At 37.9% G+C, this 16,286-nt stretch overlaps 1 protein-coding gene across 1 annotated transcript in view; it reads right to left on the minus strand.

The window, feature by feature from the left end:
* The window catches only part of LOC143250419 (protein eva-1-like), a 443,732-nt gene that overhangs the window by 37,811 nt on the left and 389,635 nt on the right, over nt 1–16,286 (minus strand). The window contains exon 2 of the mRNA XM_076500886.1: nt 2,548–2,765. Within this exon, the coding sequence (XP_076357001.1) occupies nt 2,548–2,765 (218 nt within the window). The remainder of the gene's footprint in view (nt 1–2,547; nt 2,766–16,286) is intronic.

Genomic DNA, 16,286 nt, shown 5'->3' on the forward strand with positions numbered 1-16,286 from the left:
TTCCATTCTTTGCTGTTTACAGAGTACAAATAGCCGACTCTTGTAGTGTTAAGGTGTTCCATTCCCTGCTGTGTACAGAGTACAGATAGCCGCCTCTTGTAGTGTTAATGTGTTCCATTTCCTGCTGTGTACAGAGTACAGATAGCCGACTCTTGTAGTGTTAAGGTGTTCCATTCCCTGCTGTGTACAGAGTACAGATAGCCGACTCTTGTAGTGTTAAGGTGTTCCATTCCCTGCTGTTTACAGAGTACAGATAGCCGACTCTTGTAGTGTTAAGGTGTTCCATTCCCTGCTGTGTACAGAGTACAGATAGCCGACTCTTGTAGTGTTAAGGTGTTCCATTCCCTGCTGTGTACAGAGTACAGAGAGCCGACTCTTGTAGTGTTAAGGTGTTCCATTCCATGCTGTGTACAGAGTACAGAGAGCCGACTCTTGTAGTGTAAGGTGTTCCATTCCCTGCTGTGTACAGAGTACAGATAGCGACTCTTGTAGTGTTAAGGTGTTGCATTCCCTGCTGTGTACAGAGTACAGAGAGCCGACTTTTGTAGTGTTAAAGTGTTTCATTCCCTGCTGTGTACAGAGTACAGAGAGCCGACTCTTGTATTGTTAAGGTGTTCCATTCCCTGCTGTGTACAGAGTACAGATAGCCGACTCTGGTAGTGTTAAGGTGTTCCATTCCCTGTTGTGTACAGAGTACAGATAGCCGACTCTTGTAGTGTTAAGGTGTTCCATTTCCTGCTGTGTACAGAGTACAGATAGCCGACTCTTGTAGTGTTAAGGTGTTCCATTCCCTACTGTGTACAGAGTACAGAGAGCCGACTCTTGTAGCGTTAAGGTGTTCCATTCTATTCTGTGTAAAGAGTACAGAGAGCCGAATCTTGTATTGTTAAGGTGTTCCATTCCATGCTGTGTACAGAGTACAGATAGCCGACTCTCGTAGTGTTAAGGTGTTCCATTCCCTGCTGTGTACAGAGTACAGATAGCCGACTTTTGTAGTATTAAGGTGTTCCATTCCCTGCTGTGTACAGAGTACAGAGAGCTGACTCTTGTAGTGTTAAGGTGTTCCATTCTCTGCTGTGTACAGAGTATAGATAGCCGACTCTTGTAGTGTTAAGGTGTTTCATTCCCTGCTGTGTACAGAGTACAGATAGCTGACTCTTGTATTGTTAAGGTGTTCCATTCCCTGCTGTGTACAGAGTACAGATAGGCGACTCTTGTAGTGTTAAGGTGTTCCATTCCCTGCTGTTTACAGAGTACAGATAGCCGACTCTTGTAGTGTTAAGGTGTTCCATTCCCTGCTGTGTACAGAGTACAGATAGCCGACTCTTGTAGTGTTAATGTGTTCCATTTCCTGCTGTGTACAGAGTACAGAGAGCTGACTTTTGTAGTGTTAAGGTGTTCCATTCCCTGCTGTGTACAGAGTACAGAGAGCTGACTCTTGTATTGTTAAGGTGTTCCATTCCCTGCTTTGTTCAGAGTACAGATAGCCGTCTCTTGTAGTGTTAAGGTGTTCCATTCCCTGCTGTGTACAGAGTACAGATAGGCGACTCTTGTAGTGTTAAGGTGTTCCATTCCCTGCTGTTTACAGAGTACAGATAGCCGACTCTTGTAGTGTTAAGGTGTTCCATTCCCTGCTGTGTACAGAGTACAGAGAGCTGACTCTTGTATTGTTAAGGTGTTCCATTCCCTGCTTTGTACAGAGTACAGATAGCCGTCTCTTGTAGTGTTAAGGTGTTCCATTCCCTGCTGTGTACAGAGTACAGAGAGCCGACTCTTGTAGTGTTAAGGTGTTCCATTCCATGCTGTGTACAGAGTACAGAGAGCCGACTCTTGTAGTGTAAGGTGTTCCATTCCCTGCTGTGTACATAGTACAGATAGCTACTCTTGTAGTGTTAAGGTGTTGCATTCCCTGCTGTGTACAGAGTACAGAGAGCCGACTCTTGTAGTGTTAAGGTGTTCCATTCCCTGCTGTGTACAGAGTACAGAGAGCCGACTCTTGTAGTGTTAAGGTGTTCCATTCCCTGCTGTGTACAGAGTACAGAGAGCCGACTTTTGTAGTATTAAGGTGTTCCATTTTCTGCTGTGTACAGAGTACAGAGAACCGACTCTTGTATTGTTAAGGTGTTCCATTCCCTGCTGTGTACAGAGTACATAGAGCCGAATTTTGTAGTGTTAAAGTGTTCCATTCCCTGCTGTGTACAGAGTACAGTGAGCCGACTTTTGTAGTGTTAAGGTGTTCCATTCCCTGCTGTGTACAGAGTACAGATAGCCGACTCTTGTATTGTTAAGGTGTTCCATTCCCTGTTGTGTACAGAGTACAGAGAGCCGACTCTTGTAGTGTTAAGGTGTTCCATTCCCTGCTGTGTACAGAGTACAGATAGCCGACTTTTGTAGTGTTAAGGTGTTCCATTCCCTGCTGTGTACAGTGTACAAATAGCTAAATGTGTAGAATTGAGGTGGAGAGACAGTAATAATAACTTTAAATTTGGGAACGTTAGATGAGGTTGTAAAACGTTTTAGTGAAATACCTTTTTTAAAGATCCTTACCCGCAATGCCTCCGGTACCAGGCAACTCGTTCCATTCTTCTGCAAGTAGATGTCTTTGGATATCTCCTCTTCTCGAGGACAAAGCTCGTAGGATGGAACTGTCCTCCCGTAAAGAGCAAAACTGATGGCGATAACAGTGTTTGGCCAGCACTTGATCACCAACTCTGTGCCATCACAGGCGTGAACTTGAAAATTGCGAAGCGTTCCTGATAATAGTGCTAAGAAACGAAAATATAAATAATCGAAAGTGAGATCAGCCATCACCACGTGTAACGAAAAAGACACGATAAGCTGTCAGGAAACAACACCACGTGTAACGAAAAAGACACGATAAGCTGTCAGGAAACAACACCACGTGTAACGAAAAACACACGATAAGCTGTCAGGAAACAACACCACGTGTAACGAAAAACACACGATAAGCTGTCAGGAAACAACACCACGTGTAACGAAAAACACACGATAAGCTGTCAGGAAACAAGCAACAGTCAAAGTGTGTCTGAATTTTACTATAATTAAATTTCACGGTATAAAATAAATGAAGCAAAATTACAGATCCAGAAACCGGTTAATATGGTAAATTATTTATATTTACAGATCCAGAAACTGGTTTATACTCTAAATTAATTCAATTTACAGATCCAGAAACTGGTTAATACGTTAAATTATTTATATTTACAGATCGAGAAACTGGTTTATACTCTAAATTATTAAGATCTGGTCTACAGATAGAACAACTGGTTTATACCCTTAATTATTAAGATCTAATCTACAGATAGAACAACTGGTTTATACCCTTAATTATTAAGATCTGATCTACAGATAGAACAACTGGTTTATACCCTTAATTATTGAGATCTGATCTACAGATAGAACAACTGGTTTATTCCCTTAATTATTAAGATCTGATCTACAGATAGAACAACTGGTTTATACCCTTAATTATTAAGATCTAATCTACAGATAGAACAACTGGTTTACACCCTTAATTATTAAGATCTAATATACAGATAGAACAACTGGTTTATACCCTTAATTATTAAGATCTGATCTACAGATAGAACAACTGATTTATACCCTTAATTATTAAGATCTAATCTACAGATAGAACAACTTGTTTATACCCTTAATTATTAAGATCTAATCTACAGATAGAACAACTGGTTTATACCCTTAATTATTAAGATCTAATCTACAGATAGAACAACTGGTTTATACCCTCAATTATTAAGATCTAATCTACAGATAGAACAACTGGTTTATACCCTTAATTATTAAGATCTAATATACAGATAGAACAACTGGTTTATACCCTTAATTATTAATATCTGATCTACAGATAGAACAACTGATTTATACCCTTAATTATTAAGATCTAATCTACAGATAGAACAACTTGTTTATACCCTTAATTATTATTAAGATCTAATCTACAGATAGAACAACTGGTTTATACCCTTAATTATTAAGATCTAATCTACAGATAGAACAACTGGTTTATACCCTTAATTATTAAGATCTAATCTACAGATAGAACAACTTGTTTATACCCTTAATTATTAAGATCTAATCTACAGATAGAACAACTGGTTTATACCCTTAATTATTAAGATCTAATCTACAGATAGAACAACTGGTTTATACCCTTAATTATTAAGATCTAATCTACAGATAGAACAACTGGTTTATACCCTTAATTATTAAGATCTAATCTACAGATAGAACAACTTGTTTATACTCTTAATTATTAAGATCTAATCTACAGATAGAACAACTGGTTTATACCCTTAATTATTAAGATCTAATCTACAGATAGAACAACTGGTTTATACCCTTAATTATTAAGATCTGATCTACACATAGAACAACTGGTTTATACCCTTAATTATTAAGATCTAATCTACAGATATAACAACTTGTTTATACCGTTAATTATTAAGATCTAATCTGCAGATAGAACAACTGGTTTATACCCTTAATTATTAAGATCTAATCTACAGATAGAACAACTTGTTTATACCCTTAATTATTAAGATCTAATCTACAGATAGAACAACTGGTTTATACCCTTAATTATTAAGATCTAATCTACAGATAGAACAACTGGTTTATACCCTTAATTATTAAGATCTAATCTACAGATAGAACAACTGGTTTATACACTAAGTTATTCATAGTGCATGACAGTAGGTCGGTTTTACATCATGAGATTTACACTGATTGTCAGGTCTTAGGTCAGTATATTTGAGACCAATTTGAAGTAGATTTTCATTAAACGCTTTTAGTTCTAACACGTGTTTTTGATCAATAAATCAATTTTTATTGTTGTCACGTGACGCTTAAATATACATACTAAAAGTCATGAATGTTAATTCTATTTACAATGGAAAACACATAGTGTAAGACTGATATATAACATGAATTTATACATGTAGATAACGAACTAAACCTTTACTTACCAAGTTTAGTAAGTTTATATATACGGTAGTAACTGTCAAATAACAAATGAATATTTTGATAAATTTCTCACAACAAACGAATAACATGTAATATTGGAATTTCAATCACAATGTAAACGTTTACGGAATATACAACAAAATAAAACAATATCTGTGTTTCTGTTTTTATCATGCTCTTTCAGTCTAATTAAGAATGACTATCAATACGCGTGTTCGAATCCCCGTCGCACCAAACAGGTTCGCCCTTTCAGCCATAGGAGCGTTATTTAGTGAGGGTCAATCCCACTATTCGTTGGTAAGAGTAGCCCAAGAGTTGGCGGTGGGTGGTGATGGCGAGCTGCCTTCCCCTTAGTCTTACACTGCTAAATTAGGGACGGCTAGCACAGATATCCCTCGAGTAGCTTTGTGCGAAATTCAAAATCAAACAAAACAAACAAACAGACTATCAATATGCTATCTCTTATTTTACGTTGTTTTAACCCTTTTAAGCAGCCATGTTACTTCTCACTTGTTTATTTATTAGGTAATTTTTATAGTTCTTCCCTTTGTTGACTGACTTTTCACGTTGCGGGAAAAAAAGCCTCTTCTGTAACATTTCATTTCCCTGTTGTCACGTGAATTATGACGTCAATCCTACTCTTACCAAACTTTTCCCCTGGGGAGAAAATGTTTACCTTTCCGCATGATAAACTAAATATTGTTGACGTTTATCAACTATGAACAGATTATGGTGTTGTTGCGATGTCGTCTATCGCTGGGCGGATTATTTTATAAGATTTGATAAAAATAACACCCAGTCCAGTCAACGTGATAATAACCAATTAGTTTGTTTCCACGGGTTACGTTCGTTCTGGCATGAGTTGTAGGCCTAAGTTCACAAAGTACTTTGGAATATCAATTCATGAAATAATAGTATATTTATTTAATTTGAAAACAACTAATTTACAAATTTCTTTGCTAATAATCAAATAACTGAAAAGACGCGATAACCCTAACTACTAATGTTGATGAATTTATTGACTCATTAACAGTTAAGTCTGATTCATTGATTTTGTACTTATCGTACAAGATTTCAACATAATTTACGAAACTTCTCAATCATTCCATCACGAACTTTCCAAGTATTGAGTCTACATCATGACTGACAGCTCCCTCTAGGAAACAATTAAATTATAACATTGAAAATATAGCTTACAGCACTGTCTACAAACATTACTATAGTTTCACTTCAGATTGATCGTTTTGAATTATAGTTTCAAGTATTAATTATATTAATACAATTAAATTATAACATTGAAAATATAGCTTACAGCACTGTCTACAAACATTACTATAGTTTCACTTCAAATTGATCGTTTTGAATTATAGTTTCAAGTATTAATTATATTAATACAATTAAATTATAACATTGAAAATATGGCTTACAGCACTGTCTACAAACATTACTATAGTTTCACTTCAGATTGATCGTTTTGAATTATAGTTTCAATCTTAATCAGTGATGTCAAGAAACCCACTTGTTGAGAAACTTATATGCAAAAACGGCTCGTTCGGGTTGAGAAAATATTTTACATAGAAGAGCGAACAACGTTTCGACCTTCTTCGGTCATCGTCAGGTTCACAAAGAAAGAAAGAGGTAACTGACCGGAAGCTGACCACATGTTTGAAAGGGTGGGGGGGGTTGTGTAACTGTGTGTCGAAATGTAGAGGGCGGTATTAGATGTTTGAATATATAATTTTTATTTATATAGGTATAAAGGTGTTCCTTTATATTGGTTTATCTTGGGTTTAAGTTGTTGTATAAGTAAGGCTTCTTTAATTTTGCGTTTGTTTATGTTTGTTTCTTTATTTAGTATTTGAGTGTTTTCTATGGTTATGTTGTGTTTATTTGACTTGCAGTGTTCGAAAACGTGTGAAGGTGACTTTTTATGTTCTTTGAATCTGGTTTCCATTTTTCTACTTGTTTCTCCAATATAGAAGTCGTGGCAGTTATCACATTGTATTTTATAAATAATGTTGGTGTGGTGTTTGTCAGTGTAGTTTTTACATAGTATAGACCTCAGTTTTGTGCCTGGTTTTTGAATAAATTTGGTATTAACTGGAATGTCATATTTTATGGTCTCTTTTTGTAAGAGACATTAATTCCATAAAAAACCTAAAACAAGACAAAAACATAAAAATTCTAAAAGCAGATAAAGGTAACGCTATAGTCATAATGAACATGAATGAATACATCCAAAAAAATGAATAACATCTTATCAGACACGAACAAATTTAAACCAATACACACAAATCCAACAAAGACACACGAGACGCAACTGAACAAATTACTACTACAAATGAAAAAAGCCAACACAATTTCACAAACACTTTATTCCTACCTACGTAAAACCGACTCACGCACACCGCAAATATACGGCATCCCCAAACCTCATAAACCAGATTGTCCATTACGACCAATAATGTCCACATATGAATCGTTTAATTACAATCTTGGTAAATACATAGCATGGGCATTCTCTAAATATGTAACATCAGCCAGCTCATTCATCAAAGACTCTTTTAATTTCAAGTCTAATCTAAATCAACTTAATCATAAAGCCTTAATGGCCAGTTTCGATGCTATATCCCTCTTTACAGAAGTTCCAACCACTGAAGCCTGCAGGATAGCCTTAGAACTCTATATCCGAGACCCTAACCCAACTATAGAAATTCCCAGTAACCAGTTAGCAACCCTCATAGAATTCACCACGATAAAGACAAACTTCATGTTCAACAACCAAAACTATATACAAACAAATGGCCTAAGCATGGGCAACCCAGTATCACCAGTTCTAGCCAATATTTTTATGACACAAGTTGAAACACAAGCAATTAACACAGCATTACATCCACCACTATACTGGTACAGATATGTAGATGACACGGTTGCTGGATTCAAATCGACAGAGCACATACTTAATTTTTTCAATCACATTAACTCTATACATCCCAATATTAACTTCACATGTGAACAGGAAGAAAGCAATCAAATATCATTCCTTAACCTCAAAATTACAAGAACCGACACACAATTCAAAACAGAAATCCACCGAAAAATCACCCATACTGGACTATACATTCCTTGGGACTCAGCACATGAAACAAAACAAAAGCTCAACATACTAAGAAACCAAATAAACACAGCCATAAAACTATGCTCACCAGATAAAATTAACGATGAATTAGACAAAATAAAACAATACTTCATCAACATCAATAAGTTTCCTCCACAAACCGTAGAAAACATTATACGCACACACCTAGACAAAAAGCAAAATCGACCACCAAATACAGCTCACGAATCAAAAAACCACGAAACCATATACTGCTGTATACCATATATTCCTGACATCAGCAAACAAATAACCAACATTTGGCAAAAATTAGTAACAAAATATGACATTCCAGTTAATACCAAATTTATTCAAAAACCAGGCACAAAACTGAGGTCTATACTATGTAAAAACTACACTGACAAACACCACACCAACATTATTTATAAAATACAATGTGATAACTGCCACGACTTCTATATTGGAGAAACAAGTAGAAAAATGGAAACCAGATTCAAAGAACATAAAAAGTCACCTTCACACGTTTTCGAACACTGCAAGTCAAATAAACACAACATAACCATAGAAAACACTCAAATACTAAATAAAGAAACAAACATAAACAAACGCAAAATTAAAGAAGCCTTACTTATACAACAACTTAAACCCAAGATAAACCAATATAAAGGAACACCTTTATACCTATATAAATAAAATTATATATTCAAACATCTAATACCGCCCTCTACATTTCGACACACAGTTACACAACCCCCCCCCCCTTTCAAACATGTGGTCAGCTTCCGGTCAGTTACCTCTTTCTTTCTTTGTGAACCTGACGATGACCGAAGAAGGTCGAAACGTTGTTCGCTCTTCTATGTAAAATATTTTCTCAACCCGAACGAGCCGTTTTTGCATATAAGTTTCAATCTTAATTTATACAAATATTTAAATTAAACCAGAAACTGAAACAGCTGATTGAAAGCTGTAGTTTCTAAGTCTACAATTGAAGATATAGTTAACACCAAAACATTGAATTACAATAACTAAAATTAGTTTCTTTATATAATTAATACTTGAAACTGATGGTAGTTGGTGAAACTCCATAATTACAGCTGAGAAAGAACAAGCCATGTGCCCGTTTCACAAATGTGTCATTTATTCACGACCATGGTTTCGTCGGATTCATACAACCAAATAATTTCGTAACGTTGTAGTGTAAGAATCAATACGGATATTTGAATAGCAGCCAGATGCAAGATGGCAGCAGTGTTTGTAAAACTTTCTCCATTCAACATCCAGATGTCACTGATAAGTTTTTCTTGTTCCTTGCGCCACAAGAGACTGACAGTAGAGAGGTTTCTAACATTCTGGGCAATTTTTCATGTGGATCTTCTGTGACATCACCCGTTTTCAGGGACATTTTCATGGAAGATTATGAAGTCATCGTCCAAGAGATAACTAACTTGAAACGTAAGATGTCGAAACTCTATATTGATGACATTTATTATTTGGTCTCACGGATTGTCATATGTTGAAGAGTTCCTCTACCAAATAAAGTCTATAAACCTAAGCCTAGAATTCATCCAGCTGGATAAGAAAATAGAGACTCTTCCTTTTCTAGATGTATTCGTTTAACATGGCCAGGAAACCGACCCATACTAACATGTACAAACTGTTGAACGTAACGAACTTGTTTTGATTCATGGCACAGTTCATGTTAGGTAAAACCTCATGGTTATGTATTTATACCAGAAACATAAATATTGTACAACACTCACAATATGGTCGAACACAAATCGATCATTTCCATACTATACATTCTTAAGTTAAGCAAGGAACGTAAAAGGATTTGTTAAAAATTTAATGTTAAAGTTCATGTTAAGGCAGAAAAGTGTTTACGAAACATCCTTACTAAAATGAAACAACCAATCAACAAGTCGAAACAAAAACGAACAACGAATATCATATTAGTGCAGTAACAATATAATGCAGAAACTGTGGAACCATAGAACAAAGTTTAAACGGGTAGTGCCATATAAGAAAGCTTACTTGGTAGGACTACAGCACAAGTATTGTTTGTTTGTTTGTTTTGAATTTCGCGCAAAGCTACACGAGGGCTATCTGCGACAGCCGTCACTAATTTTGCAGTGTAAGACTAGAGGGAAGGCAGCTAGTCATCACCACCCACCGCCAACTCTTGGGCAACTATTTTACCAAATAATAGTGGGATTAATCGTCACATTATAACACCCCCACCGCAGAAAGGGCGAGAATGTTTGATGCGACCGGGATTCGAACCCGCAACCCTTAGATTACGAGTCGAACGCAGAACAAGTATTAAAATAACATCAAAATGTGAACAAACTAATCTAAACATATAATACGGACTTGGCTAAACAAAATATAAAACAGAACGTGCCACAAATTGGGAAGAACATAAAGTTTGGAGCAAAGTTCGCCGTAAAAAACAAAGGGTCAAACAAGTCACTTGCATAAGCTACATCAATTGAATGAAACGGCTTGTAGATCAGTGATCTGTAGATAACCATCCTCAATAAATTCTGCAGATAATGTGTGATGTCAGTGTTTTTGACCATACTCTCCAGTCACCATACGTATAACATGTGATGTAAGTCTTTCTGACCATACCATCTAGTCACCATACGTAAAACATGTGATGTAAGTCTTTCTGACCATACTTTACAGTTACAATACGTATAACATGTGATGTCAGTCTTTCTGACCACACTCTCCAGTGACCACACGTATAACACGTGATGTCAGTCTTTCTGACCATACTTTACAGTTACAATACGTATAACATGTGATGTCAGTCTTTCTGACCACACTCTCCAGTCACCACACGTATAACACGTGATACCAGTCTTTCTGACCATACTCTCCAGTCACCATAGATATAACATGTGATGTAAGTCTTTCTGACCATATTCTCCAGTCACCATACATATAACACGTGATGTCAGTCTTTCTGACCATACTCTCCAGTCACGATATACATAACACGTGATGTCAGTCTTTCTGACCATACTCTCCAGTCACCATACGTATAACACGTGATGTCAGTCTTTCTGACCGTACTCTCCAGTCACCATACATGTAACACGTGATGCCAGTCTTTCTGACCATACTCTCCAGTCACCATACATATAACACGTGATGTAAGTCTTTCTGACCATACTCTCCAGTCACCATACGTATAACATGTGATGTCAGTCTTTCTGACCATATTCTCCAGTCACCATACATATAACACGTGATGTCAGTCTTTCTGACCATACTCTCCAGTCACCATACGTATAACACATGATGTAAGTCTTTCTGACCATACTCTCCAGTCACCATACGTATAACACGTGATGTAAGTCTTTCTGACCATACTCTCCAGTCACCATACGTATAACACGTGATGCCAGTCTTTCTGATCATACTCTCCAGTCACCATACGTATAACACGTGATGCCAGTCTTTGTGACCATACTCTCCAGTCACCATACGTATAACACGCGACGCCAATCTTTGTGACCATACTCTCCAGTCACCATACATATAACACGTGATGTCAGTCTTTCTGACCATATTCTCCAGTCACCATACATATAACACGTGATGCCAGTCTTTCTGACCATATTCTCCAGTCACCATACATATAACACGTGATGTCAGTCTTTCTGACCATACTCTCCAGTAACCATACGTATAACACGCGATGCTAGTCTTTGTGACCATATTATCCAGTCACCATACATATAACACGTGATGTCAGTCTTTCTGACCATATTCTCCAGTCACCATACATATAACACGTGATGTCAGTCTTTCTGACCATACTCTCCAGTCACCATACGTATAACACGTGATGCCAGTCTTTCTGACCATACTCTTCAGTCACAATACGTATAACATGTGATGTCAGTCTTTTTTACCATACTCTCCAGTCAGCATACATATAACACGTGACGTAAGTGTTTCTGACCATACTCTCCAGTCACCATACGTATAACATGTGTTGTCAGTCTTTCTGACCATACTCTCCAGTCACCATACGTATAACATGTGTTGTCAGTCTTTCTGACCATACTCTCCAGTCACCATACATATAACACGTGATGTCAGTCTTTCTGACCGTACTCTCCAGTGACAACACGTATAACACGTGATGTCAGTCTTTCTGACCATACATTCCAGTCACCATAAGTATAATATGTGATGCCAGTCTTTGTAACCATACTCTCCAGTCACCATAAGTATAATATGTGATGTCAGTCTTTCTGATCATACTCTCCAGTTACCATACGTATAACACGTGATGTCAGTCTTTCTGACCGTACTCTCCAGTCACCATACATGTAACACGTGATGCCAGTCTTTCTGACCATACTCTCCAGTCACCATACATATAACACGTGATGTAAGTCTTTCTGACCATACTCTCCAGTCACCATACGTATAACATGTGATGTCAGTCTTTCTGATCATACTCTCCAGTCACCATACGTATAACACGTGATGTCAGTCTTTCTGATCATACTCTGCAGTCACCATACGTATAACATGTGATGTCAGTCTTTCTGACCATACTCTCCAGTCACAATACGTATAACATGTGATGTAAGTCTTTCTGATCACACTCTCCAGTCACCACACATATAACACGTGATGCCAGTCTTTGTGACGATATTCTCCAGTCACCATACATATAACACGTGATGTAAGTCTTTCTGACCATACTCTCCAGTCACCATACGTATAACATGTGATGTCAGTCTTTCTGACCATATTCTCCAGTCACCATACATATAACACGTGATGTCAGTCTTTCTGACCATACTCTCCAGTCACCATACGTATAACACATGATGTAAGTCTTTCTGACCATACTCTCCAGTCACCATACGTATAACACGTGATGTAAGTCTTTCTGACCATACTCTCCAGTCACCATACGTATAACACGTGATGCCAGTCTTTCTGATCATACTCTCCAGTCACCATACGTATAACACGTGATGCCAGTCTTTGTGACCATACTCTCCAGTCACCATACGTATAACACGCGATGCCAATCTTTGTGACCATACTCTCCAGTCACCATACATATAACACGTGATGTCAGTCTTTCTGACCATATTCTCCAGTCACCATACATATAACACGTGATGCCAGTCTTTCTGACCATATTCTCCAGTCACCATACATATAACACGTGATGTCAGTCTTTCTGACCATACTCTCCAGTAACCATACGTATAACACGCGATGCTAGTCTTTGTGACCATATTATCCAGTCACCATACATATAACACGTGATGTCAGTCTTTCTGACCATATTCTCCAGTCACCATACATATAACACGTAATGTCAGTCTTTCTGACCATACTCTCCAGTCACCATACGTATAACACGTGATGTCAGTCTTTCTGACCATACTCTCCAGTCACCATACGTATAACACGTGATGCCAGTCTTTCTGACCATACTCTTCAGTCACAATACGTATAACATGTGATGTCAGTCTTTTTTACCATACTCTCCAGTCAGCAAACATATAACATGTGACGTAAGTGTTTCTGACCATACTCTCCAGTCACCATACGTATAACATGTGTTGTCAGTCTTTCTGACCATACTCTCCAGTCACCATACGTATAACATGTGTTGTCAGTCTTTCTGACCATACTCTCCAGTCACCATACATATAACACGTGATGTCAGTCTTTCTGACCGTACTCTCCAGTCACCATACGTATAACACATGATGTAAGTCTTTCTGACGATACTCTCCAGTCACCATACGTATAACATGTAATGTAAGTCTTTCTGACCATACTCTCCAGTCACCATACGTATAACACGTGATGTCAGTCTTTCTGACCGTACTCTCCAGTCACCATACATGTAACACGTGATGCCAGTCTTTCTGACCATACTCTCCAGTCACCATACATATAACACGTGATGTAAGTCTTTCTGACCATACTCTCCAGTCACCATACGTATAACATGTGATGTCAGTCTTTCTGACCATATTCTCCAGTCACCATACATATAACACGTGATGTCAGTCTTTCTGACCATACTCTCCAGTCACCATACGTATAACACATGATGTAACTCTTTCTGACCATACTCTCCAGTCACCATACGTATAACACGTGATGTAAGTCTTTCTGACCATACTCTCCAGTCACCATACGTATAACACGTGATGCCAGTCTTTCTGATCATACTCTCCAGTCACCATACGTATAACACGTGATGCCAGTCTTTGTGACCATACTCTCCAGTCACCATACGTATAACACGCGATGCCAATCTTTGTGACCATACTCTCCAGTCACCATACATATAACACGTGATGTCAGTCTTTCTGACCATATTCTCCAGTCACCATACATATAACACGTGATGCCAGTCTTTCTGACCATATTCTCCAGTCACCATACATATAACACGTGATGTCAGTCTTTCTGACCATACTCTCCAGTAACCATACGTATAACACGCGATGCTAGTCTTTGTGACCATATTATCCAGTCACCATACATATAACACGTGATGTCAGTCTTTCTGACCATATTCTCCAGTCACCATACATATAACACGTGATGTCAGTCTTTCTGACCATACTCTCCAGTCACCATACGTATAACACGTGATGTCAGTCTTTCTGACCATACTCTCCAGTCACCATACGTATAACACGTGATGCCAGTCTTTCTGACCATACTCTTCAGTCACAATACGTATAACATGTGATGTCAGTCTTTTTTACCATACTCTCCAGTCAGCATACATATAACATGTGACGTAAGTGTATCTGACCATACTCTCCAGTCACCATACGTATAACATGTGTTGTCAGTCTTTCTGACCATACTCTCCAGTCACCATACGTATAACATGTGTTGTCAGTCTTTCTGACCATACTCTCCAGTCACCATACATATAACACGTGATGTCAGTCTTTCTGACCGTACTCTCCAGTGACAACACGTATAACACGTAATGTCAGTCTTTCTGACCATACATTCCAGTCACCATAAGTATAATATGTGATGCCAGTCTTTGTAACCATACTCTTCAGTCACCATAAGTATAATATGTGATGTCAGTCTTTCTGATCATACTCTCCAGTTACCATACGTATAACACGTGATGTCAGTCTTTCTGACCGTACTCTCCAGTCACCATACATGTAACACGTGATGCCAGTCTTTCTGATCATACTCTCCAGTCACCATACGTATAACACGTGATGTCAGTCTTTCTGATCATACTCTGCAGTCACCATACGTATAACATGTGATGTCAGTCTTTCTGACCATACTCTCCAGTCACAATACGTATAACATGTGATGTAAGTCTTTCTGATCACACTCTCCAGTCACCACACATATAACACGTGATGCCAGTCTTTGTGACGATATTCTCCAGTCACCATACATATAACACGTGATGTGAGTCTTTCTGACCATACTCTCTAGTCACCATACATATAACATGTGATGTCAGTCTTTCTGACCATACTCTCCAGTCACGATATACATAACACGTGATGTCAGTCTTTCTGACCATACTCTCCAGTCACCATACGTATAACACGTGATGTCAGTCTTTCTGACGATACTCTCCAGTCACCATACGTATAACATGTAATGTAAGTCTTTCTGACCATACTCTCCAGTCATCATACGTTTAACACGTGATATAAGTCTTTTTGACCATACTGTCCAGTCACCATACGTATAACATGTGATGTTAGTCTTTCTGATCACACTCTCCAGTCACCATACATATACCACGTGATGTCAGTCTTTCTGATCATACTCTTCAATCACTATACAGGTAACATATGATTTCAGTCTTTCTAACCATACCCTCGAATCACAATACATATAACACGTGATGTAAGTCTTGCCTACCATTTCCTCCAATCACAATACATATAAGATGGGATGTTGGTCGTTCTTGCCCTACCCTCCAATCACCATGCATATAAGATGGGATGTTGGTCGTTCTTGCCCTACCCTCCAATCACCATGCATATAATATTTGATCTCAGTCTTTCTGATCATGCACTCCAATCAAAACATCCAAAGATAAAGGTTTATTCTATTTTGAGGCGGTCTGGCATGGCCAATCGCGTAAGGCGTGCGACTC

Source organism: Tachypleus tridentatus, chromosome 5, assembly GCF_004210375.1.
Source record: "Tachypleus tridentatus isolate NWPU-2018 chromosome 5, ASM421037v1, whole genome shotgun sequence".
Taxonomy (NCBI): domain Eukaryota; kingdom Metazoa; phylum Arthropoda; class Merostomata; order Xiphosura; family Limulidae; genus Tachypleus; species Tachypleus tridentatus.